The following is a 27,119-nucleotide window of genomic DNA, read 5'->3' as shown; positions in this document are numbered from 1 at the left end:
CTGAACCCTTTTGACGGATCAGTGAAATCATAGAGACCAACTGGTATTGCTCCAACAAGCACCTGATATCACAAATATAAAAAGAGATTGTTTTGTTTTTGCAGTGCTCGAGATGGACAGCAGGAAGGTGATCGAGAATGCCCCTGACTCCTTCCAGAGTCTTCTGAGGATCCTTGGAGCGGAGGCTTCTATTGACACCGTTATACAGTCCGTGGCCGTTTAACACATCTGTAACTGGGTCCCGTTCCGTTGGCAAAACGTTGAACATTGCAGATAGAAATAGCATGAATAGAGTAGAAATGAGTCCCTACTCTACCTGTCAGAGGCATGTTTTGTTCTATATTTCTATCTGAACGCGACCCTGGGTTGTGTTCCGTAGACACCAAACAGAAGAAAACATTCAATACTTGTCCAATAACAATAGCCTTTTTTCCATTGCTGCTTTGTACGCCAATGCGGACAATCCTTGTCTGACAGGGTAACTTAATTTGTATAGATTGTTGCATTATTTGAGATTGGTTATTGGAATTGTAAAAAATATATATATTTTCAATATGTCTCTTCCATTTCTATGTTTTGGAAATGCCCTTGGATCCAAAAAAATACGTTTTTTTTCAATTGCCCTCTGACTTTAAAGAATATTTCTCTCAAAACTAAAAACAAACAAAAAAAATGATCTGGAGACTTGGTCAAGAATCCCCCAGAATCCCCCAGAACCCACATTCTCTGTCATCAGTTTATTAAATATAAACAATTTTTTACTCTCAAACATTTATAAATATCTGTTAATGCCATCTGTAGGTATACATGTCAATATAGCATTAGTTGAAGATCTAGAAAAATAAAAAGAATTTAAATACAAAATGCTATATAGCAATGTCCAATGTAATTTGTTTATACTGTACACACAAGTGTTATTCTCTTAGGTCTCACAGTGTTATTCTCTTAGGTCTCTCAGTGCGTGTGATTTACTTTTAAAAAGTGTTTGTCTGAAATGGCACCCTATTCCCTACATAAAAAGGCTCTACTTTTCATCAGAGTCCTATTTCATTTAACCAGGTAAGTCAGTTAAGAACAAATTCTTATTTTTTTTACAATGACGGCCTCCCTCAGACGACGCTGGGCCAATTGTGCGCCGCCCTATGGGGGGGGCTGTAGTCAAAAGTAGTGCACTATATAGGGAATAGGGTGCCATTTGGGACATAACCGTGTTGGTTAATCCAGTCATAAATTGTTATTCAGATCAGTGGTTTGCTTCACTATGTTTCCATGTTACTGGGTCTGCACCCTATTCCCTATCTAGTGCCCTATGGGTCCTGGTGAAAAATTGTGCACTAGATAGGGTGCCATTTGGGACAGAAACCCTGGGAGATATGCCACCGTTTGCTCCTACAGCAGGGGGTTTTCCCTCAGGGACCTCCTGCAGCAGGGGGTTATAACCTCTCCTCAGGGACCTCCTGCAGCAGGGGGGTTATAACCTCTCCTCAGGGACCTCCTGCAGCAGGGGGGTTATAACCTCTCCTCAGGGACCTCCTGCAGCAGGGGGGTTATAACCTCTCCTCAGGGACCTCCTGCAGCAGGGGGGTTATAACCTCTCCTCAGGGACCTCCTGCAGCAGGGGGGTTATAACCTCTCCTCAGGGACCTCCTGCAGCAGGGGGTTTTCCCTCAGGGACCTCCTGCAGCAGGGGGTTTTCCCTCAGGGACCTCCTGCAGCAGGGGGTTTTCCCTCAGTCAGGGACCTCCTGCCGTTCCATGTGTTTGATATATTACAGAGCTGGCACACTCCAGCCCCCGAAGAGAGGTTTGAAAAGCACAACTTGATTAAGTGGAAGACCCATTTCATGCAACATGACAAGTATTTCTCTCTGAAACCTTATAAAAACCATCTTCATTTCTCCGGGCAAGTCCCAACACGACAGATATTCAAGTCAGACATTTTAGGTTTAAGCCCCTCTCACTGGAAGAGAAGCTGGGTGTGTCTGAAATGGCATCCTGTTCTCTGATTAGTGTACCACTTTTGACCAGAGTCCTGTTGGCTACATAGGGAACCGTTTCTGTTCCAGCCATCACACACACACCACTTCTGAAAAGCTGGGCAATGTGCTGAAAACACGACCAGCGCTGGTTCTGTTAGCGCTGCGTAGCGTCAACACTTTAGTCCCAACGGGCTCCGTTGTACCCCTGGGGGTGCACAAAGTCTTTCCTCATTGTCCTGCGACCTCTCTTCGCTTCCTTCTCAACGTTTTCAGAGGGCCATGAGGAGGAGAGCATTGGAGAAGGAAGTTCCTTAGGAAGTTAGATTTACTGAAATGCTCTCATCCTCCCTTCTCTCTGATGTGTTGAGATGGAGGCTTGGGCGAGACGAGATGGAGGCTGGGCGAGACGAGATGGAGGCTGGGCGAGACGAGATGGAGGCTGGGCGAGAGTAGCCTAGGAATCAGGGGATCCAAGGAAAGACTTGATGTATCCTTGGTCTCTCAGAGCCTCGCACCATGAGATGTCACTTCCTGGTATGAGCTTCGGAAGACCCCGGGGTCATATGTGCCACCATAGTCTGCTTCCCAAATGGCACCCTGTTCCCTACATAGTGCACTACCTTTGACCAAGGCCCCTAGGGAATAAGGTGCCATTTGGGACACAACCATAATCAATGCCTTTAAAAACAGCCTTCTTCACCCCAGCCCACCGTTTCCTAAATTCAGGTTATATAATATGGCAAATCATTTTAGTTTTTAAAAGGATGTTTCCCAGTTCAGTTCATTCACTCTTTGCTCTATCAGTTCCACAGCAGCGTTCAGTCTGGGGATAGTAGGAGGGGTTAGGGTACAGGGGTTAGGGTACAGGGGAGAGAGGGAGGGGTTAGGGTACGGGGGAGGGAGGGGTTAGGGTACAGGGGAGGGGTTAGGGTACGGGGGAGGGAGTGTGTTGGTAACACCAAGCGGGAGGCCAGACAGCAGAGGGAGTGTGTTGGTAACACCAAGCGGGAGGCCAGACAGCAGAGGGAGTGTGTTGGTAACACCAAGCGGGAGGCCAGACAGCAGAGGGAGTGTGTTGGTAACACCAAGCGGGATGCCAGACAGCAGAGGGAGTGTGTTGGTAACACCAAGCGGGAGGCCAGACAGCAGAGGGAGTGTGTTGGTAACACCAAGCGGGAGGCCAGACAGCAGAGGGAGTGTGTTGGTAACACCAAGCGGGAGGCCAGACAGCAGAGGGAGTGTGTTGGTAACACCAAGCGGGAGGCCAGACAGCAGAGGGAGTGTGTTGGTAACACCAAGCGGGAGGCCAGACAGCAGAGGGAGTGTGTTGGTAACACCAAGCGGGAGGCCAGACAGCAGAGGGAGTGTGTTGGTAACACCAAGCGGGAGGCCAGACAGCAGAGGGAGTGTGTTGGTAACACCAAGCGGGAGGCCAGACAGCAGAGGGAGTGTGTTGGTAACACCAAGCGGGATGCCAGACGCAGAGGGAGTGTGTTGGTAACACCAAGCGGGAGGCCAGACAGCAGAGGGAGTGTGTTGGTAACACCAAGCGGGAGGCCAGACAGCAGAGGGAGTGTGTTGGTAACACCAAGCGGGAGGCCAGACAGCAGAGGGAGTGTGTTGGTAACACCAAGCGGGAGGCCAGACAGCAGAGGGAGTGTGTTGGTAACACCAAGCGGGAGGCCAGACAGCAGAGGGAGTGTGTTGGTAACACCAAGCGGGAGGCCAGACAGCAGAGGGAGTGTGTTGGTAACACCAAGCGGGAGGCCAGACAGCAGAGGGAGTGTGTTGGTAACACCAAGCGGGAGGCCAGACAGCAGAGGGAGTGTGTTGGTAACACCAAGCAGGAGGCCAGACAGCAGAGGGAGTGTGTTGGTAACACCAAGCGGGAGGCCAGACAGCAGAGGGAGTGTGTTGGTAACACCAAGCGGGAGGCCAGACAGCAGAGGGAGTGTGTTGGTAACACCAAGCGGGAGGCCAGACAGCAGAGGGAGTGTGTTGGTAACACCAAGCGGGAGGCCAGACAGCAGAGGGAGGGGTTAGGGTACAGGAGAGGGAGGGGTTAGGGTACGGGGGAGGGAGTGGTTATACAGGATGGAACACCAGAGTACAATCCTCTCCTTCTCTATCCCAACCCAGGAAGACACTCTGATTGGCTAGTTCCTGGTTATTGGGCAGAGTGCTCCTCAGGTAGTGATTGACTATGTTGGAGTCCAGTCTGCTCTGGTGAGGAATGCTCTCGTAGGGTTTAGGGTCCAGGTCTAGGATGGACACGGAGTAGGTGAAGTGAGGCTTCGAAGGCTGGATCTCCAGGCTCTGGTCCAACCTGTAGGCAGTATATAGACTGGTTAGCCTGGGAACAGGTCTGTAGCGCTAAAGAGGCACACGGTGGGTTAAGAAGAGGACAACTAGGTAGAATTCAACTAGGTCCTCACCCGTCCTCCTCTCCACAGGTTGCTATGGTGATCATGATAGAGCAGTCCTTGGCCGTCATGGCAACTCTGTACTGGTGGACCTGATGAGAAGCAGCCATATTAGACAAATAAGCTTTAAAAGATAGATAGATAGATAGATAGATAGATAGATAGATAGATAGATAGATAGATAGATAAGATAGAAAATCCACTTTATTAGACAGACTACATCCATTTCAAAATGGGGAACAACAAGCCCTAAACAATAGAATGTATATTTATGAGACCTTGTGTAAATAATGCAGGTTTTACAGAGTTGCATGGTAAGAAAGAAGAGTATTCTCACCTTTCTGACCGCGTACTCGATAGAGCCATCGTCTTCGGTTGGACAGTTCTGGATCTTCTCCAGGAAGCTCTGGCTGTACGGCCCATCTATCTGAAGGCTACTTCTACAGGAAAACAGTCAGTCTTAAGAAGAAAAAAATAACTAATCTTTTGGTATTTGTTTCATTAGTCCCAAAAATGTTTAAGATATATATATAACTTTGGAAGTACAGCCGGCATTTGTATCCAAACTGAATAGAAACCAAAACGGGGGGGGGGTCCAAACCATTCAGATGCTACAGACGTTTGTGAGAACACCGATTTTTTGGGGGGGATGTCTCATGGTCTGACATGGATACCCCTTCAAATTAGTGGATTCGGCTATTTCAGCTGACAGGTGTATGCAATCTCCATAGACAAACATTGGCAGTAGAATGGCCCGTACTGAAGAGCTCAGTAACTTTCAACGTGGCACCGTCATAGGATGTCACCTTTCCAACAAGTCAGTTCGTCAAATTTCTGTCAACTGTAAGTGCTGTTATATTGAAGTCGAAACGTCTAGGAGCAACAACGGCTCAGCCGCGAAGTGGCAGGCCACACAAGCTCACAGAACGGGACCACCTAGTGCTGAAGTGCATAAAAATCGTCTGTCCTCAGTTGCAACACTCACTACCGAGTTCCAAACTGCCTCTGGAAGCAACGTCAGCACAAGAACTGTTCGTCGGGAGCTTCACGAAATGGGTTTCCATGGCCGAGCAGCTGCACACAAGCCTTAGATCACCATGCGCAATACCAAGCGTCGGCTGGAGTGGTGCAACGCTCGACGCTATTGGACTTTGGAGCAGTGGAAATTAGTTCTCTGGAGTGATGAAGCACCCTTTACCATCTGGCAGTCCAACTAATCTGGGTTTGGCGTATGCCAGGAGGACGCTACCTGCCCGAATGCATAGTGCCAACTGTAAAGTTTGGTAGAGGAGGAATCATGGTCTGGAGCTATTTTTCATGGTTTGGGATAGGCTCCTTAGTTCCAGTGAAGGGAAATCTTAACTTTACAGCATACAATTACATTCTAGTGGTCTACCTGGGTTATTACCCGCCATCTAGTGGTCTACCCGGGTTATTACCCGCCATCTAGTGGTCTACCTGGGCTATTACCCACCATCTAGTGGTCTACCTGGGTTATTACCCGCCATCTAGTGGTCTACCCGGGCTATTACGCGCCATCTAGTGGTCTACCTGGGTTATTAGGCGCCATCTAGTGGTCTACCTGGGTTATTACGCGCCATCTAGTGGTCTACCCGGGTTATTACGCGCCATCTAGTGGTCTACCTGGGTCATTACCCGCCATCTAGTGGTCTACCTGGGCTATTACCCACCATCTAGTGGTCTACCTGGGTTATTACCCGCCATCTAGTGGTCTACCCGGGCTATTACGCGCCATCTAGTGGTCTACCTGGGTTATTACGCGCCATCTAGTGGTCTACCTGGGCTATTACCCACCATCTAGTGGTCTACCTGGGTCATTACGCGCCATCTAGTGGTCTACCTGGGTTATTACACGCCATCTAGTGGTCTACCTGGGTTATTACCCACCATCTAGTGGTCTACCTGGGTCATTACGCGCCATCTAGTGGTCTACCTGGGTTATTACGCGCCATCTAGTGGTCTACCCGGGTCATTACGCGCCATCTAGTGGTCTACCCGGGTCATTACGCGCCATCTAGTGGTCTACCCGGGTTATTACGCGCCATCTAGTGGTCTACCTGGGTTATTACCCACCATCTAGTGGTCTACCTGGGTCATTACCCGCCATCTAGTGGTCTACCTGGGTTATTACCCACCATCTAGTGGTCTACCTGGGTTATTACCCGCCATCTAGTGGTCTACCCGGGCTATTACGCGCCATCTAGTGGTCTACCTGGGTTATTACGCGCCATCTAGTGGTCTACCTGGGTTATTACACGCCATCTAGTGGTCTACCTGGGTCATTACGCGCCATCTAGTGGTCTACCTGGGTTATTACCCACCATCTAGTGGTCTACCTGGGTCATTACGCGCCATCTAGTGGTCTACCTGGGTTATTACGCGCCATCTAGTGGTCTACCCGGGTTATTACGCGCCATCTAGTGGTCTACCCGGGTCATTACGCGCCATCTAGTGGTCTCCCTGGGTCATTACGCGCCATCTAGTGGTCTACCTGGGTTATTACCCGCCATCTAGTGGTCTACCTGGGTTATTACACGCCATCTAGTGGTCTACCTGGGCTATTACCCACCATCTAGTGGTCTACCCGGGTTATTACGCGCCATCTAGTGGTCTACCTGGGCTATTACCCACCATCTAGTGGTCTACCCGGGTCATTACGCGCCATCTAGTGGTCTACCCGGGTCATTACGCGCCATCTAGTGGTCTACCTGGGTTATTACCCGCCATCTAGTGGTCTACCTGGGTCATTACGCGCCATCTAGTGGTCTACCTGGGTTATTACGCGCCATCTAGTGGTCTACCTGGGTTATTACCCGCCATCTAGTGGTCTACCCGGGTTATTACGCGCCATCTAGTGGTCTACCTGGGTCATTACCCGCCATCTAGTGGTCTACCTGGGTTATTACGCGCCATCTAGTGGTCTACCTGGGTCATTACCCGACATCTAGTGGTCTACCTGGGCTATTACCCGCCATCTAGTGGTCTACCCGGGCTATTACGCGCCATCTAGTGGTCTACCCGGGCTATTACCCGCCATCTAGTGGTCTACCCGGGCTATTACGCGCCATCTAGTGGTCTACCTGGGTTATTACCCGCCATCTAGTGGTCTACCTGGGTCATTACGCGCCATCTAGTGGTCTACCTGGGTTATTACGCGCCATCTAGTGGTCTACCTGGGTTATTACCCGCCATCTAGTGGTCTACCCGGGTTATTACGCGCCATCTAGTGGTCTACCTGGGTCATTACCCGCCATCTAGTGGTCTACCTGGGTTATTACGCGCCATCTAGTGGTCTACCTGGGTCATTACCCGACATCTAGTGGTCTACCTGGGCTATTACCCGCCATCTAGTGGTCTACCCGGGCTATTACGCGCCATCTAGTGGTCTACCCGGGCTATTACCCACCATCTAGTGGTCTACCCGGGCTATTACGCGCCATCTAGTGGTCTACCCGGCTTATTACCCACCATCTAGTGGTCTACCCGGGCTATTACGCGTCATCTAGTGGTCTACCTGGGTTATTACGCGCCATCTAGTGGTCTACCCGGGCTATTACGCGCCATCTAGTGGTCTACCTGGGTTATTACCCACCATCTAGTGGTCTACCCGGGTTATTACGCGCCATCTAGTGGTCTACCTGGGCTATTACCCGCCATCTAGAGGTCTACCTGGGTTATTACGCGCCATCTAGTGGTCTACCCGGGTCATTACGCGCCATCTAGTGGTCTACCCGGGTCATTACGCGCCATCTAGTGGTCTACCTGGGTTATTACCCACCATCTAGTGGTCTACCTGGGTCATTACCCGCCATCTAGTGGTCTACCTGGGTTATTACCCGCCATCTAGTGGTCTACCTGGGTTATTACGCGCCATCTAGTGGTCTACCTGGGTTATTACCCGCCATCTAGTGGTCTACCCGGGCTATTACGCGCCATCTAGTGGTCTACCCGGGCTATTACCCACCATCTAGTGGTCTACCTGGGTTATTACGCGCCATCTAGTGGTCTACCTGGGCTATTACGCGCCATCTAGTGGTCTACCCGGGCTATTACGCGCCATCTAGTGGTCTACCCGGGCTATTACGCGCCATCTAGTGGTCTACCCGGGTTATTACGCGCCATCTAGTGGTCTACCTGGGTTATTACCCGCCATCTAGTGGTCTACCTGGGTTATTACCCGCCATCTAGTGGTCTACCTGGGTTATTACCCGCCATCTAGTGGTCTACCCGGGCTATTACCCGCCATCTAGTGGTCTACCTGGGTCATTACGCGCCATCTAGTGGTCTACCTGGGTTATTACGCGCCATCTAGTGGTCTACCTGGGTCATTACGCCCCATCTAGTGGTCTACCCGGGTTATTACCCGCCATCTAGTGGTCTACCTGGGCTATTACCCGCCATCTAGTGGTCTACCTGGGCTATTACGCGCCATCTAGTGGTCTACCTGGGCTATTACGTGCCATCTAGTGGTCTACCCGGGTTATTACGCGCCATCTAGTGGTCTACCCGGGTCATTACGCGCCATCTAGTGGTCTACCTGGGTCATTACGCGCCATCTAGTGGTCTACCTGGGTTATTACGCGCCATCTAGTGGTCTACCTGGGCTATTACGCGCCATCTAGTGGTCTACCTGGGTTATTACGCGCCTTCTAGTGGTCTACCTGGGCTATTACACGCCATCTAGTGGTCTACCTGGGTTATTACACGCCATCTAGTGGTCTACCCGGGTTATTACCCGCCATCTAGTGGTCTCCCTGGGCTATTACACGCCAAATGTGTTGACATTCATTATTCAGAACTGAAACCACTGAATAAACAGTATTGTGGTTCTCACCTCTCTTTAGGAAAGTCATGTAGATGCTGCTCCACTCGTTTAAACAGGGGGTTTAACCCCTCAATGTCTAAACTATCCAGCATCTGAGTCCCCAGGATTTTGTCCAGGACACAATCTTTGGGTAGGCAGTGGTTAGCTGAAGGAAAAAAATTAAGAATTTACATTTTATATATTTGTAAGGTTTGTTGGTTTTAGTTATGAAAGCATCAAACTACACTGAACAAAAAATATAAAATGTAACATGTAGAGTGTTGGTCCCATGAAATGAAATAAAAATATCCCAGAAATGTTCCATTCGAACAAAAAGCTTCTTTCTCTCAAATTAGTTTACATCCCTGTTAATGAGCAGTTCTCATTTACCAAGATAATCCATCTACCTGACAGGTGTGACATATAAAGAAGCTAATTAAACAGCATGATCATTACACAGGTGCACCTTGTGCTGGGGGGACAATAAAAGGCCACTCTGTAAAATGTGCAGTTTTGTCACACAACACAATGCCACAGATGTCTCAAGATTAGAGGGAGCAGTGCAATTGGCATGCTGACTACAGGAATGTCCAACAGAGCTGTTGCCAGAGATTTGAATGTTAATTTCTCTATAATAATTCTCCTCCAACGTGGTTTTAGAGAATTTGGCAGTACGTCCAGCCGGCCTCACAACCACAGACCGCGTGTATGGCGTCGTGTGGGCGAGAGGTTTGCTGATGTCAACATCGTAAACAGAGTTCCCCATGGTGGCGGTCTGGTTTATGGTACAGGCAGACATAAAGCTACGGGCAGACATAAAGCTACGGGCAGACATAAAGCTACGGGCAGACATAAAGCTACGGGCAGAGATAAAGCTACGGGCAGAGATAAAGCTACGGGCAGAGATAAAGCTACGGGCAGAGATAAAGCTACGGGCAGAGATAAAGCTACGGGCAGAGATAAAGCTACGGGCAGAGATAAAGCTACGGGCAGAGATAAAGCTACAGGCAGAGATAAAGCTACAGGCAGAGATAAAGCTACAGGCAGAGATAAAGCTACAGGCAGAGATAAAGCTACAGGCAGAGATAAAGCTACGGGCAGAGATAAAGCTACGGGCAGAGATAAAGCTACGGGCAGAGATAAAGCTACGGGCAGAGATAAAGCTACGGGCAGAGATAAAGCTACAGGCAGAGATAAAGCTACAGGCAGAGATAAAGCTACAGGCAGAGATAAAGCTACAGGCAGAGATAAAGCTACGGACACTTAAGGTATCTATGACCAACAGATGCATATCTGTATTCCCAGTCATGTTAAAATCCATAGATTAGGGCCTAATGAATTAATTTCAATTGACTGATTTCCTCATATGAACTGTAACTCAGTAAAATATTGGAAGTTGTTGCATATTGCGTTTATATTTCGGTTCAGTATATTTTGGTAAACACATTCAGTATAATTAAGCAATAAGGCACGAAGGGGTGTGGTATATGGCCAATATACCACGGCTAAGGGCTGTTCTTAGGCACGACGCATCGTGCCTTATTGCTATTATAAACTGGTTACCAGCGTAATTAGAGCAATCAAAATAAATGTTTTGTCATACCCGTAGTACACGGTCTGATATACCACGGCTGTCAGCCAATCAGCATTCAGGGCTCGAACCACCCTTGTTTATAATGCTTTATAACTTGTTATAAGCATGCATGAGCCTTTTTAAAATTCTCCCTGTCTCTCACTGTTGCGTAGCAGGTCCCGGTGCGGGAGGCTGGCCTCACACCTCACTCTGCCCTCAGACAGGCGAGTCTTCCTGGGGTCCCAGGAGCTCAACAGGGCGCTCACGATCACCTGGATCAACTCATTCAGAACCACCTGGGGGTTTAAAAACAGAGTTACAGAACATTAAGACTGTCACAAATGGCATGTTATTCTCTATGTAGTGCACTACTTTTGTCCAGGGTCCATAGGGAATAGGGTACCATTTGTCCAGGGTCCATAGGGAATAGGGGACCATTTGACCAGGGCCCATAGGGAATAGGGTACCATTTGACCAGGGCCCATAGGGAATAGGGTACCATTTGACCAGGGCTCATAGGGAATAGGGTACCATTTGACCAGGGCTCATAGGGAATAGGGTACCATTTGACAAGGGCCCATAGGGAATAGGGTACCATTTGACCAGGGCCCATAGGGAATAGGGTACCATTTGACCAGGGCTCATAGGGAATAGGGTACCATTTGACCAGGGCCCATAGGGAATAGGGTACCATTTGACCAGAGCCCATAGGGAATAGGGTACCATTTGACCAGGGCCCATAGGGAATAGGGTACCATTTGACCAGGGTCCATAGGGAATAGGGGACCATTTGACCAGGGCACATAGGGAATAGGCTACCATTTGACCAGGGCACATAGGGAATAGGCTACCATTTGACCAGGGCCCATAGGGAATAGGGTACCATTTGACCAGGGCTCATAGGGAATAGGGGACCATTTGACCAGGGCCCATAGGGAATAGGGGACCATTTGACCAGGGCTCATAGGGAATAGGCTACCATTTGACCAGGGCTCATAGGGAATAGGGTACCATTTGACCAGGGCCCATAGGGAATAGGGTACCATTTGACCAGGGCCCATAGGGAATAGGGTACCATTTGACCAGGGCCCATAGGGAATAGGCTACCATTTGACCAGGGCCCATAGGGAATAGGGTACCATTTGACCAGGGCCCATAGGGAATAGGCTACCATTTGACCAGGGCTCATAGGGAATAGGGTACCATTTGACCAGGGCCCATAGGGAATAGGCTACCATTTGACCAGGGCTCATAGGGAATAGGGTACCATTTGACCAGGGTCCATAGGGAATAGGGTACCATTTGACCAGGGTCCATAGGGAATAGGGTACCATTTGACCAGGGCTCATAGGGTTGAGAAGTCAGAATCCTCACCAATCAATTAAAATGTATTTATAAACACCTTTTTATATCAGCAGTTGTCATTGTGTTACAGTAACCCGGCCAGAGAGCTTTACAGTAACCCGGCCAGAGAGCTTTACAGTAACCCGGCCAGAGAGCTTTACAGTAACCCGGCCAGAGAGCTTTACAGTAACCCGGCCCCGACCAGAGAGCTTTACAGTAACCCGGCCCCGACCAGAGAGCTTTACAGTAACCCGGCCCCGACCAGAGAGCTTTACAGTAACCCGGCCCCGACCAGAGAGCTTTACAGTAACCCGGCCCCGACCAGAGAGCTTTACAGTAACCCGGCCCCGACCAGAGAGCTTTACAGTAACCCGGCCCCGACCAGAGAGCTTTACAGTAACCCGGCCCCGACCAGAGAGCTTTACAGTAACCCGGCCCCGACCAGAGAGCTTTACAGTAACCCGGCCCCGACCAGAGAGCTTTACAGTAACCCGGCCCCGACCAGAGAGCTTTACAGTAACCCGGCCCCAGAGAGCTTTACAGTAACCCGGCCCCAGAGAGCTTTACAGTAACCCGGCCAGAGAGCTTTACAGTAACCCGGCCAGAGAGCTTTACAGTAACCCGGCCCCGACCAGAGAGCTTTACAGTAACCCGGCCCCGACCAGAGAGCTTTACAGTAACCCGGCCCCGACCAGAGAGCTTTACAGTAACCCGGCCCCGACCAGAGAGCTTTACAGTAACCCGGCCCCGACCAGAGAGCTTTACAGTAACCCGGCCCCAGAGAGCTTTACAGTAACCCGGCCCCAGAGAGCTTTACAGTAACCCGGCCCCAGAGAGCTTTACAGTAACCCGGCCCCAGAGAGCTTTACAGTAACCCGGCCCCAGAGAGCTTTACAGTAACCCGGCCTCGGCCCCAGAGAGCTTTACAGTAACCCGGCCTCGGCCCCAGAGAGCTTTACAGTAACCCGGCCTCGGCCCCAGAGACCAAGCAGAAGCACAGTGACCAGTAAAAACTCCCTATAAGGAAGCAGGCAATGAGGAGAGGCTCGTCCCCCTTGGCTGTACTGGGCCATTAAAACAGAAGGAGAAACTGGATGAGTTACAAAATGTAGAGCTGAATGACCCCATTTTAATTGTTTGGTTGACCAAGATTCTGTAGTGGAGCAGTCACAAATAAGTTGATTTATTTTTTATTTTTTTCATGGCACACAAGGATTCAACGTCCCATTGAATGGAGCTGCAGGGATGCCCTGGTCGCAGCGGACTACTCCATTGAATGGAGCTGCAGGGATGCCCTGGTCGCAGTGGACTACTCCATTGAATGGAGCTGCAGGGATGCCCTGGTCGCAGCGGACTACTCCATTGAATGGAGCTGCAGGGATGCCCTGGTCGCAGCGGACTACTCCATTGAATGGAGCTGCAGGGATGCCCTGGTCGCAGTGGACTACTCCATTGAATAGGCCTGCAGGAATGCCCTGGTCGCAGTGGACTACTCCATTGAATAGGCCTGCAGGGATGCCCTGGTCGCAGTGGACTACTCCATTGAATAGGCCTGCAGGGATGCCCTGGTCGCAGCGGACTACTCCATTGAATGGAGCTGCAGGGATGCCCTGGTCGCAGCGGACTACTCCATTGAATGGAGCTGCAGGGATGCCCTGGTCGCAGTGGACTACTCCATTGAATGGAGCTGCAGGGATGCCCTGGTCGCAGTGGACTACTCCATTGAATGGAGCTGCAGGGATGCCCTGGTCGCAGTGGACTACTCCATTGAATAGGCCTGCAGGAATGCCCTGGTCGCAGTGGACTACTCCATTGAATAGGCCTGCAGGGATGCCCTGGTCGCAGTGGACTACTCCATTGAATAGGCCTGCAGGGATGCCCTGGTCGCAGCGGACTACTCCATTGAATGGAGCTGCAGGGATGCCCTGGTCGCAGCGGACTACTCCATTGAATGGAGCTGCAGGGATGCCCTGGTCGCAGCGGACTACTCCATTGAATGGAGCTGCAGGGATGCCCTGGTCGCAGTGGACTACTCCATTGAATAGGCCTGCAGGGATGCCCTGGTCACAGTGGACTACTCCATTGAATGGAGCTGCAGGGATGCCCTGGTCGCAGTGGACTACTCCATTAAATGGGCCTGCAGGGATGCCCCGGTCCAACAATGGGAGTGAGCTAAATATGCACTTCCTCTGTCTCGCCATTTTGTGCGCAGTCATTGTTCCATTCTGTGAAGTGTCTACCAATTCCCCATTACATCACCAGTAGTAACCTTACATTTACAGCTAATTCCCATCATTTATCATCTACAACGTTTGGTTACGGTCATTTCTGTTAATGCATTCAATATTATTAGTCGTTTACCGTTGTCCTTGTCGGAGTGGACGCGTTGTTTGCAGAGCTCACAACCTAGGCTAGTTCTGGTTTATTCCATCTACTAGTTGTCAATTTATTAAAATTGTCAATGTTGAGTAAAGACACATCTAGAAGTCTATAGGCTACCTGGCCTGCGATGCAAATGTAGTCATTTCTGATTGGCTTAATTCACCACCACTAATGAGCTGTGGAGCTTCTCAAAAAGTAACATTTTCTTCACCTCAAAACAGCAAGTAAACAAAGTGTCTTTATAAGTCCATTGAGAATGACAGTTCCTCAAATGTATTATTTTATACAATGTTGCAAAAGTTTGCCATCACAGGTTTTGGGCTGGATGGACACAGTTGATACAATGTTTCCTAGTTTGTTGCAAACAGGCCATGTGTAGCCAATGTGATTTATAGGATATTCATTTTGAAAACGTCAAGATATTTTCTACCTGCAGGCTGCAATTTTTGTATTTGTTGGCTTTATGTAGGCTATTTTTACATATACTGAACAACAATATAAAAGCAGTATGTTAAAGAGTTGGTCCCATGTTTCATGAGCTGAAAAAAATAAAATAAAAATAGCTTATTTCTCCGTCATTTTAGAGAATTTATGATATGGGCAGGCATAAGCTACGGACAACAAATTTGCATTTTATCGATGGCAATTTCAATGCACAGAGATACTGTGACGAGATCCTGAGGCCCATTGTCGTGCCCTTCATCCACCACCATCACCTCATGTTTCAGCATGATAATGCACGGCCCCATGTCACAAGGATCTGGACACAATTCCTGGAAGCTGAAAATGTCCCAGTTCTTCCATGGCCTGCATACTCACCAGACACGTCACCTATTGAGCATGTTTGGGATGCTCTGGATCGACATGAACGACAGCGTGTTCCAGTTCCCGCCGATATCCAGCAACTTGGCACAGCCATTGAAGAGGTCTGGGACACCATTCCACAAGCCACAATCAACAGCCTGATCAACTCTATGTGAAGGAGATGTGTCGCGCTGCATGAGGCAAATGGTGGTCACACCAGATACTGACTGGTTTTCTGGTCCACACCCCTACTTTTTCCTTTTAAGGTATCTGTGACCAGACAGACACATATCTGTATTCCCAGTCATGTGAAATCCATACATTAGGACCTAATGAATTTATTTCAATTGACTGATTTCTTTATATGAACTGTAACTCAGTCAAATTGTTAAGTTTCTATTTTTTTGTCCGGTATAGAATTTACTTATAGATTTATATATCATTTAGATGTAGATTGAATTTAGGATAAAAACATGACAATGACTGAGATAAACTATTATAAAATTAAACTGTTCCACCAAAATGTGCAAAATGAAGATCAGAACTGTCACGCAGGTCAGTAGGAACAGTAAGATAAATTGGCACTCCAACTGGAAAAGGTTGTCGACCCCTTGGTGTAGCCTGTTGTCTGCAACTTTGAGAGCGTAACGGCAGAATCTGGGAAGGCCAGCAGCGAGAGAGAAGGGGTCGGAAACAGGTCTATTTATTTTGGTACGGCTATCTTGATCTCGGGCTCCCTCGAGTCTCGTGTGTCTTAATTACTTAACCAAACAACGTGCTTAAAGCATCAGACAAGCTCGTTACAGAAGGTTGATTTTATTAAAAAACACACAGGGTGTATTCATATATGAAAAAAAACACACGTTTAAAAAACATTTCGACCAACGAAGAAAAGACTACTCTCGGTCGACCAAGAATATTTTTTTGTTGGGGACAGGCCCTACCCAAATCGCACCCTATTCCCCATGTCAGGGGCATTCAACTCTGACCCTACGAGGGACGGAGCCTGCTGGTTTTCTGTTCTTACCTGATCATTAAATAGGACCCACCTGGTGTCCCCAGGTCTAAATCAGTCCCTGATTAGAGGGGAATCACCCACCTGGTGTCCCCAGGTCTAAATCAGTCCCTGATTAAGACCTGGTGTCCCCAGGTCTAAATCAGTCCCTGATTAGAGGGGAATCACCCACCTGGTGTCCCCAGGTCTAAATCAGTCCCTGATTAGAGGGGAATCACCCACCTGGTGTCCCCAGGTCTAAATCAGTCCCTGATTAGAGGGGGAATCACCCACCTGGTGTCCCCAGGTCTAAATCAGTCCCTGACTAGAGGGGAATCACCCACCTGGTGTCTCAGGTCTAAATCAGTCCCTGATTAGAGGGGAACAATGAAAACGCAGTGGAACTGGCTGAGGTCCAGAGTTGAGTTTGAGAACCCTCAGGGCTTTGGTCAATAGTAGTACACTACACAGGGTATAATTTAGGACGCAGAATATAACGTAGATACCAACCTTACTGGACTGGTGTCCGTTCATAAGGCTGCCACTAGGGAGGAAGTATGGCCGTAGATGCTGAGCCAATTCATCTACGTCCTGTAACACGTCGGCATCATCCTTACAGCTGTAGATACACTCTCCACCCTGGATAGAGACAGACAGGTTTAATAACCCTGACAGCTAGAGATCCAGTCTGGATAGAGAACAGACAGGTTTAATAACCCTGACAATAGATCCAGTCTAAATAGAGACAGACAGGTTTAATGATCCAGTCTGAATAGAGACAGACAGGGTTAATAATCCTGTCTATAGACCCAGTCTGAAGAGACAGACAGGTGAGAGTGAAATAAGACATTGTGTAATACAGCGAGAGGACTTCTGTTGCAGTGTGGGGTTGTACCGCAGAAGATACATACCTTGAAGATTTTAAAGTTGTTTTGAGGTTCCTCTATCAAGTGCTTGATGGCTAGAGACATTCTCTGTTTGTTCCTAAGCAGAGAGAGAGAGAGAGAGAGAGATTCAGGCTGAGTATACATGGCTCTTTATTCACACACGCTGTGGAATCGCATATAAAAACCAGAGCACCAGGTTCTGAACATGGTCAGATCAACGTTTGGAGATATACCGTGTTTACCACAAGACATGGACAATCACAGCAGCGAGATGTGTGACCTGTTGCCACAAGAAAAGGTTAACCAGTGAAGAACAAACACATTTTTACATTTTAGTCATTTTAGCAGACGTTCTTATCCAGTGCGACTTACAGTAGTGAATGCATACATTTCATACATTTTTTTTTTTTTTTCCTCTCCGTACTGGTCCCCCGTGGGAATCGAACCCACAACCCTGGCGTTGCAAACACCATGCTCTACCAACTGAGCCACACGGGACACCATTGTAAATACAACCCATATTTATTTATTTACCCTTTTGTACGTTTAACTATTTGCACATTATTACAACACTGTATATAGACATATGATGTGAAAGGTCTTTATTATTTTTAAAACTTTTGTGAGTGTAATGTTTACTGTTCATTTTTTATTTATTTATTGTTTTTCTATTTCACTTGCTTTGGAAATGTAAACATATATGTTTCCCATGTCAATAAAGCCCTTTAAATGGATAACTGGGCAGGTGACGTGTACTGTTACTTACCCTGAGAACAGGTCCAAAGGACAGTAGCGGCTCAGCCGTTTCCACTTTCCGTGGGCCAACTATTGAGTTAGAGAGAAGAGCACCAAAATCAGTCAGTCTGTCTCCACCACGTGCAGTTATCCAGTCTCACCACCAGGGGGCAGATAGTGATCATAAACACTCAACTTTCACAAGAACAAATGCCTGGCTCCTAGTAAAATGTCCTAGACCCCTGTCTATTCTCTGGTGCCTGGCTCCTAGTAAATGTCCTAAACCCCTGTCTATTCTCTGGTGCCTGGCTGTCCTAAACCCCTGTCTATTCTCTGGTGCCTGGCTCCTAACAAATGTCCTAAACCCCTGTTTATTCTCTGGTCCCTGGCTGTCCTAAACCCCTGTCTATTCTCTGGTGCCTGGCTGAAGCGGATGTCCTAAACCCCTGTCTATTCTCTGGTGCCTGGCTGTCCTAAACCCCTGTCTATTCTCTGGTGCCTGGCTCCTAGTAAAATGTCCTAAACCCCTGTCTATTCTCTGGTGCCTGGCTCCTAGTAAATGTCCTAAACCCCTGTCTATTCTCTGGTGCCTGGCTCCTAGTAAATGTCCTAAACCCCTGTCTATTCTCTGGTGCCTGGCTCCTAGTAAATGTCCTAAACCCCTGTCTATTCTCTGGTGCCTGGCTCCTAGTAAATGTCCTAAACCCCTGTCTATTCTCTGGTGCCTGGCTCCTAGTAAATGTCCTAAACCCCTGTCTATTCTCTGGTGCCTGGCTCCTAGTAAATGTCCTAAACCCCTGTCTATTCTCTGGTGCCTGGCTCCTAGTAAAATGTCCTAAACCCCTGTCTATTCTCTGGTGCCTGGCTCCTAGTAAATGTCCTAAACCCCTGTCTATTCTCTGGTGCCTGGCTCCTAGTAAATGTCCTAAACCCCTGTCTATTCTCTGGTGCCTGGCTCCTAGTAAATGTCCTAAACCCCTGTCTATTCTCTGGTGCCTGGCTCCTAGTAAATGTCCTAAACCCCTGTCTATTCTCTGGTGCCTGGCTCCTAGTAAAATGTCCTAAACCCCTGTCTATTCTCTGGTGCCTGGCTCCTAGTAAAATGTCCTAAACCCCTGTCTATTCTCTGGTGCCTGGATCCTAGTAAAATGTCCTAAACCCCTGTCTATTCTCTGGTGCCTGGATCCTAGTAAAATGTCCTAAACCCCTGTCTATTCTCTGGTCCCTGGCTGTCCTAAACCCCTGTCTATTCTCTGGTGCCTGGCTCCTAACAAATGTCCTAAACCCCTGTTTATTCTCTGGTCCCTGGCTGTCCTAAACCCCTGTCTATTCTCTGGTGCCTGGCTGAAGCGGATGTCCTAAACCCCTGTCTATTCTCTGGTGCCTGGCTCCTAGTAAATGTCCTAAACCCCTGTCTATTCTCTGGTGCCTGGCTCCTAGTAAAATGTCCTAGACCCCTGTCTATTCTCTGGTGCCTGGCTCCTAGTAAATGTCCTAAACCCCTGTCTATTCTCTGGTGCCTGGCTCCTAGTAAATGTCCTAAACCCCTGTCTATTCTCTGGTGCCTGGCTCCTAGTAAATGTCCTAAACCCCTGTCTATTCTCTGGTGCCTGGCTCCTAGTAAATGTCCTAAACCCCTGTCTATTCTCTGGTATAGTCAAAGGGACCAGTCAAATGAAGCGGATGTGTTCTCTTGTTCTATTTGTTTAGGTAACGGTACGCGTCATTTCTCATTGAAGTTCCATGAAGGTCATTAAACTAAATGCAGTACAACAGGTTATTCCAGTGTCCATTCCCGAAACAATAGGAACTCACCTTAAAATGTTGATGCATACAGAAGCGGCACACCTTGTGTTTGATTTCCTTCGTAACGTGTCTAGAGGACGGCAGAAATCCACATTTGGGCTGTAAAACACAAGACCAGAAGTGAGTCACTGTGGCTGAGTTGATTAACTGATTTCAACAAAACGGCATTTTTTTTTTTTTTTTTATATAGCTAAAACACACATCCTTTCATCCCATGACTTCTGACTCATCTTTCCATTAATCCTGTATTCAGTAACCCAGGTCTTAACCTTTTCCTTACAATAGGAGTATCATCACATTTGTCTTTTCACTGTCTGTGTGTATTTAAATACTCTGTCAAGTTTATATAATCTGTTTATTTAATCATTGTTTAACCAGGAATGTAAGTTGGTTTTGAAAACCAGCTCTACTGTGTTTCTCACTGAGCAGTAACGTCCTACTCTTCTACGACTGTAGCTCCATCCTAAAATTTATTTTTTAAAAAAGGGCAGATGACTGAGGCTGTCCCAAATGGTCGGTCTCTCTCCCTCTCAAAAGTTTTGGGGGGGGTCACTTAGAAATGTCCTTGTGTTTGAAAAAAAAGCCCCTTTTTATTGTCCATTAAAATAACATCAAATTGATCAGAAATACAGTGTAGACATTGTTAATGTTGTAAATGACTATTGTAGCTGGAAACGGCTGATTTTTAATGGAATATCTACATAGACTTACAGAGGCCCGTTATCAGCAACCATCACTCCTGTGTTCCAATGGCACGTTGTGTTAGCTAATCCAAGTTTATCATTATAAAAGGCTAATTGATCATTAGAAAACCCTTTTGCAATTATGTTAGCACAGCTGAAAACTGTTGTCCTGATTAAAGAAGCAATAAAACTGCCCTTCTTTAGACTAGTTGAGTATCTGGAGCATCAGCATTTGTGGGTTCGATTACAGGCTCAAAATTGCCAGAAACAAAGACCTTTATTCTGAAACTTGTTCTGAGAAATGAAGGCGAGAAAATGCCAAGAAACTGAAGATCTCGTACAACGCTGTGTAACTGGCTCTAAGCAGAATAGAAAGAGGCAGCTTCAGTAAATAGTACCCATAGTACCCATAAAACAAACATAAAACACCAGTCTCAATGTCAACAGTGAAGAGGCGACTCCGGGATGCTGGCCTTCTATGCAGAGTTCCTCTGTCCAGTGTCTGTGTTCTTTTGCCCATCTTAATCTTTTATTTTTATTGGCCAGTCTGAGATAAGGCTTTTTCTTTGCAACTCTGCCTAGAAGTCCAGCATCCCGGAGTCGCCTCTTCACTGTTGACGTTGAGACTGGTGTTTTGTGGGTACTATTTAATGAAGCTGCCAGTTGAGGACTTGTGAGGCGTCTGTTTCTCAAACTAGACACTCTAATGTACTTGTCCTCTTGCTCAGTTGTGCACCGGGGCCTCCCACTCCTCTTTCTATTCTGGTTAGAGCCAGTTTGTGCTGTTCTGTGAAGGGAGTAGTACACAGCGTTGTACGAGATCTTCAGTTTCTTGGCAATTTCTTGCATGGAATAGCCTTAATTTCTCAGAACGAATAGACTGATGAGTTTCAGAAGAAAGGTCTTTGTTTCTGGCCATTTTCAGCCTGTAATCGAACCCACAAATGCTGATGCTCCAGATACTCAACTAGTCTAAAGAAGGCCAGTTTTATTGCTTCCTTAATCAGAACAACAGTTATCAGCTGTGCTAACATAATTGCGAAAGGGTTTCTAATGATCAATTAGCCTTTTAATTAGCCTTTTTAATGATAAACTTGGATTAGCTAACACAACGTGCTATTGGAACACAGGAGTGATGGTTGCTGATAATGGGCTTCTGTACGCCTATGTAGATATTCCATATTAAAAAAATAATAATAATAATCAGCCATTTCCAGCTACAATAGTCATTTACAACATTAACAATGTCTACACTGTATTTATGATCAATTTGTTGTTATTTTAATGGACAAAAAAACGAGGACATTTCTAAGTGACCCAAACTTTTGAACGGTAGTGTGTGTGCTACTTTTTACCAGGGCCCATAGACTGTACCTTTATAGAGAGGACTGAGACTGTACCTTTATAGAGAGAGGTCTGAGACTGTACCTTAATCTCTATAGAGAGAGGACTGAGACTGTACCTTAATCTCTATAGAGAGATGACTGAGACTGTACCTTTATAGAGAGAGGACTGAGACTGTACCTTTATAGAGAGAGGACTGAGACTGTACCTTTATAGAGAGGACTGAGACTGTACCTTTATAGAGAGAGGTCTGAGACTGTACCTTAATCTCTATAGAGAGATGACTGAGACTGTACCTTTATAGAGAGAGGACTGAGACTGTACCTTTATAGAGAGAGGACTGAGACTGTACCTTTATAGAGAGGACTGAGACTGTACCTTTATAGAGAGAGGACTGAGACTGTACCTTTATAGAGAGAGGACTGAGACTGTACCTTTATAGAGAGAGGACTGAGACTGTACCTTTATCTCTATAGAGAGAGGACTGAGACTGTACCTTTATAGAGAGGACTGAGACTGTACCTTTATAGAGAGAGGACTGAGACTGTACCTTTATCTCTATACAGAGAGGAGGTCTGAGACTGTACCTTTATAGAGAGAGGACTGAGACTGTACCTTTATAGAGAGGAGGACTGAGACTGTACCTTAATCTCTATAGAGAGAGGAGGTCTGAGACTGTACCTTTATCTCTATAGAGAGAGGAGGTCTGAGACTGTACCTTTATAGAGAGGAGGTCTGAGACTGTACCTTTATCTCTATAGAGAGAGGAGGTCTGAGACTGTACCTTTATAGAGAGGAGGTCTGAGACTGTACCTTTATCTCTATAGAGAGAGGAGGTCTGAGACTGTACCTTTATAGAGAGGAGGACTGAGACTACCTTTATCTCTATACAGAGAGGAGGTCTGAGACTGTACCTTTATAGAGAGGAGGTCTGAGACTGTACCTTTATAGAGAGGAGGTCTGAGACTGTACCTTTATCTCTATACAGAGAGGAGGTCTGTGTTCTCTGCTGCAGCAGCAGGAGAGCTGGGTGAGGTTAGGCAGACACAAGGCACATCCACTAAACGTATCCATCACTTTATCACAGCGAGACTCTGCCATGACATGGAATACACAGACAGATGGGTTGTTATAGCACATTCACGACAACTTAAAGTCAGACATTTTGGGGTAGTTTTCCCCAGACACATTAAGCCTAGTTCTGAACTAAACAGAGAATCTCCTTTGAGCCTGATTTTTAATCCCTGACTAGGACCACCTGTGTCTGGGAACTGGTCCTTGATGCGTAGGTTTTTAACTATAGTCATAAAGAAGGCAGTCCTTTCCTCATAATGATTAAATAAATCCAAAGCACTTAAGGAGTTCCATTTAGGTTCTCACCAGACACGTCGACTGTAGATTCCATTACCTGTAGATAGCATTCTGTCACCACTAACTTCACACACACGACAAGTCCCCCTCCCCCAACGAAAAGTCCACACACACGTCCACACACGCACGTCCACACACGCACGTCCACGCACGCAAGTCCACACACGCAAGTCCACACACGCAAGTCCACACACACACACAAGTCCACACGGACACACACACAGACACGTCCCACAGCTTAGTCTGCTGATATATTCCACAACAACACAAGGAAATGTGACGTGTCATATTTCATGACAACCTGAAGATGCCAAACCCTGACAACTAAAAAAAAAAAAAAAAAACAAGTACCTGGCCTTTCTTGCTGAACCTTCAATGACAGCTGTCGGACAAAGTCCAGCGGGAGCTTCACAGCCTCCTACACAAACAACAATGTATTGATTGAAATGTATCTATAGCATATACTATTATACAAATCTCTATCAGGGAACAGAACTGACCATAAGTTTATTAGTAACATGTGGCAAAGAACTGCCTTTTAACCAAACAGTTAAATCTCATAACTACATAACATATTGGAGGAAAGGCAACATCCTATCTACAACAATATGGTTAGCACAGAAGTATATATATATATATATATATCTTACTCCGTTGTGGACGAATTTCTCCCCCAGCAGTGGCTTCATGACATTTTGACTATAGTCAACAATGTTCTGTATGTGGCGGAAAGCTTGTTCTGTTGTCTGGAAGAGAAGAAACAGATCGTCAAGAGAAATTAGATCCCTGTGACAATCCTGGAGTGTTCATTTTTCAGAGCGCTATGTAAAATGCAATGACGGATACTTGTGTTTGTGACTTCACTTGCTTGGTTTGATACAAGCGGTCAATGAAAGCCATTAACCCTAAACTGGGACCTTTGATGGCCTTACACAAGTAATGTACAGATCTGGGGTCAGATAACCCCTCTATCAAACCTAACCTTTAGTGGGGGGAAAAAGATACAAAACTGACCAAAGATCAGAATATGGTGGCAACGTCGCCTGGCTCCCACAAATATTGATTTCCAAAAACTAAATTCCTTTTAAATTATCACATGAAACCCAACCAATACAGGGAGTTGGATTTGAGTTGTTGATTAACCACAATAAAAGACACTAAACGGTTCACAGAATAAACCAAAATCTGACAGGTTATGGTTGTAAATTGTTATGAAAAGAGAAATCAACTGATAGGACAAAGGAAAAGATTTTCTAACCTTATGTGAGTTTTCGGCATCTTCTGTAGAATATTTCAGGAGACGAAGGACTCTGGCGTGCTGGATAGGAACAGTGTTGAAAAAATATCAGCATGGGAAATCATTTTAAAACAAGGTACCTAAATATAAAATAAGGTGAAGTGAGAGTCATTTGCTTTTAACCCATGTGATAACTCAGCAAGGTTAAAGTTAGCTAGCTAGCTAGCTTGCTTACTACCGTAAATACATTGCTAGTTTGATTTCCAAGGCACTAAATGTGGCTAACGTTAGCTACGACGCTAGCATGATGTTTTGTAGCTAGCAGCTGGTGTGGAGAAGAAGAAGAAAGATTCCACGATAATCAGATGACTCCTTTTCAAACAATCTAACGACAAGTGAAATAAACAATATTTTACTTTCCACTGTTCCGCTTTTACAGACCTTGGACGGCGCCAGATAACCTGACCAGTTAGCTAACATATTAGCTACCTAGCTTAGTTAGTAGCATATGCTAGCTACCAAGATTTTAAACTACTGACCTAACATTAGCTAGCTTTACCTGGACATTAGAAACCACTAGGCTTTTGTTGCCCTCTCCGTGATATTTCCAGTCGTTCTCGTCCATTTTGTCCAGTTCCATAACAGAACTGTACGTTGTAGGCAATTTAATCTCTATAGCTATTATTAAACTCCAGCAACTTTGTCAGGACAACACACAAATTCTGAAGCTTAAAACAATTTCCCCCCCCCAAAAAAAATTATGAAGCTACTGACACCAAAGAAGTATTGCATTTCTGAAGGATGTCCCGCCCACTCTTATCATATTGGCCAGATGTTTTTTAGATGTCATTTTGATTGGATACTTCAGCCAGACGTAACGGAAGGATATTTTCGGTCAGCCAATCCAAAGAGGATGGAAAACTGTTGGCCAGTCGCACGTGTTATTCTAATGACAGTGTCCCCCAAGAGAATTGTGTCTGCGATCTAAGATATTTCTACATGACTAAAAATATGTGGACAACTGCTATAAGTCGAACATCTCGGTCCAAAAATCATGGGCGTTCATATGGAGTTGCCCCCCCCTTTTGCTGCTATAACAGCCCTCCACTCTAATGTGAAGGCTTTCCACTAGATGTTGGAACATTGCTGCTATAACAGCCTCCACTCTTCTGGGAAGGCTTTCCACTAGATGTTGGAACATTGCTGTTATAACAGCCTCCACTCTTCTGTGAAGGCTTTCCACTAGATGTTGGAACATTGCTGTTATAACAGCCTCCACTCTTCTGTGAAGGCTTTCCACTAGATGTTGGAACATTGCTGCTATAACAGCCCTCCACTCTTCTGTGAAGGCTTTCCACTAGATGTTGGAACATTGCTGCGACCACAAGAGCATTAGTGAGGTCGGGCACTGATGTTATTGCGATTTGGCCCGGCTCGCAGTCGGCGTTTCCAATTAATCCCAAAGGTTTTCATTGGAGTTGAGGTCAGGGCTTGGTGCAGGCTAGTCAAGTTCTTCCACACCGATCGCGACAAAAAAAAACATTTCTGTATGGACCTCGCTTTGTGTAAGGTGGCATTGTGCTGAAATAGGAAAGGCCCTTCCCCAAACTGTTGCCACACAATTGGAAGCTGTGACGATCCTCCGTCTGCCGAATTCTTGGTGGGAGTGTCGTCAACAAAATTAGTGCCGGGAGTGTCGTCAGCAACATGGAGCCGGGAGTGTCGTCAGCAAAATGGGACACACCTGGGCTTGTTTGTTTTTGGCACCTCTCAACACCTCTCATTATCACCGTCTATGCACACAGCCACTCACTTACACACAGACACCATTGGCAATTGTATATAGTGTACTTCAGTTAATAAATATATTTTTTGTTATTACTTGATCTCTGCGTTTTTGTTACAGGCTACGAGCCGGTTCGTAACAAGTTGGGGCTCGTCCGGGATAATAACGATGGTTTCTAGACATTTTGTTGCATTATGATGGGCTGACGCTAATTGGGATGTGCTTTGGTTGGTATTCACTGCATAGTCTTATTAAGTGTTTGGTATTGTGCCGTAGAGACGGAGTTGCGTGGTTTGGTAAACTTGCCACTGCGGTGGACAGTTGTTTGTGTGCTGCCTTGGGAGAGGAACATTGGTTAGTTTCCAGGCCCCTGTCCAGACTGGAAACTCTTGCTCTACTTGCTTTTTGGGACATCGGTCCGAGGAGGTGAGTACAAATCGGCTGTGTACCTCAGTGGGAGATTTGGGTAGGGTGGTGCTATTTGTTACCCGAAGCTATAGCTGTTCTTTCCCCTGTTAAGCTTCGCGACGTGTTCCACTTTGGAACATGTTGGGAATGGTTATTTTGTTGTTTTTGTGTAGTGTCCGTGGACTGAGCGGTTGTCACGGGGGGGCCACATCCATAGTTTGGGATAATCCGCCAGCGTGCTGGAGGGTTTTTCCATGCCTATAGGGCTATACAGTGCGTTATTGTCTCCACGAAGACTAGTGTTGAGTTATTGTAGGATTTGGTGAAGCTCCTTTATGTATCTCATCTATATCCTGTAGTGCCCAGTGTGATTGGTTGTTTTCTCTTGTTGTGGTCTGGTGCGCTCAGCAGAGGGGAAGTAGACGAGTTCAATTCGCGTTCCACCAGGAACTGTTAGAATGATGTACTGAAGAACGTCTGTTGAAGATCGCTGATCACAACCATGTTGAAATTAGTGATACAATTTTTTTTTTTTTTTT

The 27,119-nt window shown here is 46.7% G+C and overlaps 2 protein-coding genes across 4 annotated transcripts in view; one reads left to right on the top strand and one right to left on the bottom strand.

Moving 5' to 3' along the window:
* The window catches only part of cenpp (centromere protein P), a 185,194-nt gene extending 184,325 nt beyond the window's left edge, over window positions 1-869 (top strand). The window contains exon 9 of the mRNA XM_014168394.2: window positions 105-869. Within this exon, the coding sequence (XP_014023869.2) occupies window positions 105-223 (119 nt within the window). The 3' untranslated portion in view covers window positions 224-869. The remainder of the gene's footprint in view (window positions 1-104) is intronic.
* Window positions 723-25,205, bottom strand: ippk (inositol 1,3,4,5,6-pentakisphosphate 2-kinase). Of its 3 annotated transcripts, XR_006761380.1 has the most exons (15): window positions 24,946-25,205; window positions 24,408-24,467; window positions 23,800-23,895; window positions 23,501-23,567; window positions 22,751-22,872; window positions 19,761-19,850; window positions 17,977-18,035; window positions 17,235-17,307; window positions 16,834-16,962; window positions 10,963-11,095; window positions 9,257-9,392; window positions 4,739-4,841; window positions 4,414-4,493; window positions 1,742-4,304; window positions 723-1,706 (listed from the first exon to the last, which is right to left on the bottom strand). XR_006761380.1 is itself a non-coding variant. In XM_045705645.1 (14 exons), exons 1-14 carry the CDS (start codon window positions 25,024-25,026, stop codon window positions 4,064-4,066), a joined length of 1,470 nt encoding a protein of 489 aa, XP_045561601.1. In that variant the 5' UTR covers window positions 25,027-25,205; the 3' UTR covers window positions 723-4,063. The 3 variants fall into 3 exon arrangements, 2 of the variants coding, with proteins under 2 accessions (XP_045561601.1, XP_045561602.1); XM_045705645.1 differs by having other exon boundaries at window positions 723-4,304; XM_045705646.1 differs by having other exon boundaries at window positions 723-4,304; window positions 24,926-25,126.
* Window positions 25,206-27,119: the final 1,914 nt, after the last annotated feature.

This window comes from Salmo salar, chromosome ssa22 (assembly GCF_905237065.1).
Source record: "Salmo salar chromosome ssa22, Ssal_v3.1, whole genome shotgun sequence".
In the NCBI taxonomy this organism is placed as follows: Eukaryota; Metazoa; Chordata; class Actinopteri; order Salmoniformes; family Salmonidae; genus Salmo; species Salmo salar.
Note: the sequence above shows the minus strand (reverse complement) of the source record. Positions and strands in the feature narration are given on the sequence as shown.

Coding starts and splice junctions, on each gene's coding strand:
- ippk (XM_045705645.1), bottom strand. CDS start 25,026: ATGGAACTGGACAAAATGGACGAGAACGACTGGAAATATCACGGAGAG. Junction 17,308..17,976: donor CCTTTGGACCTGTTCTCAGG/GTAAGTAACAGT, acceptor CTCTCTGCTTAG/GAACAAACAGAGAATGTCTC. Junction 9,393..10,962: donor CCGGGACCTGCTACGCAACA/GTGAGAGACAGG, acceptor TTTTTCCTTCAG/CTAACCACTGCCTACCCAAA.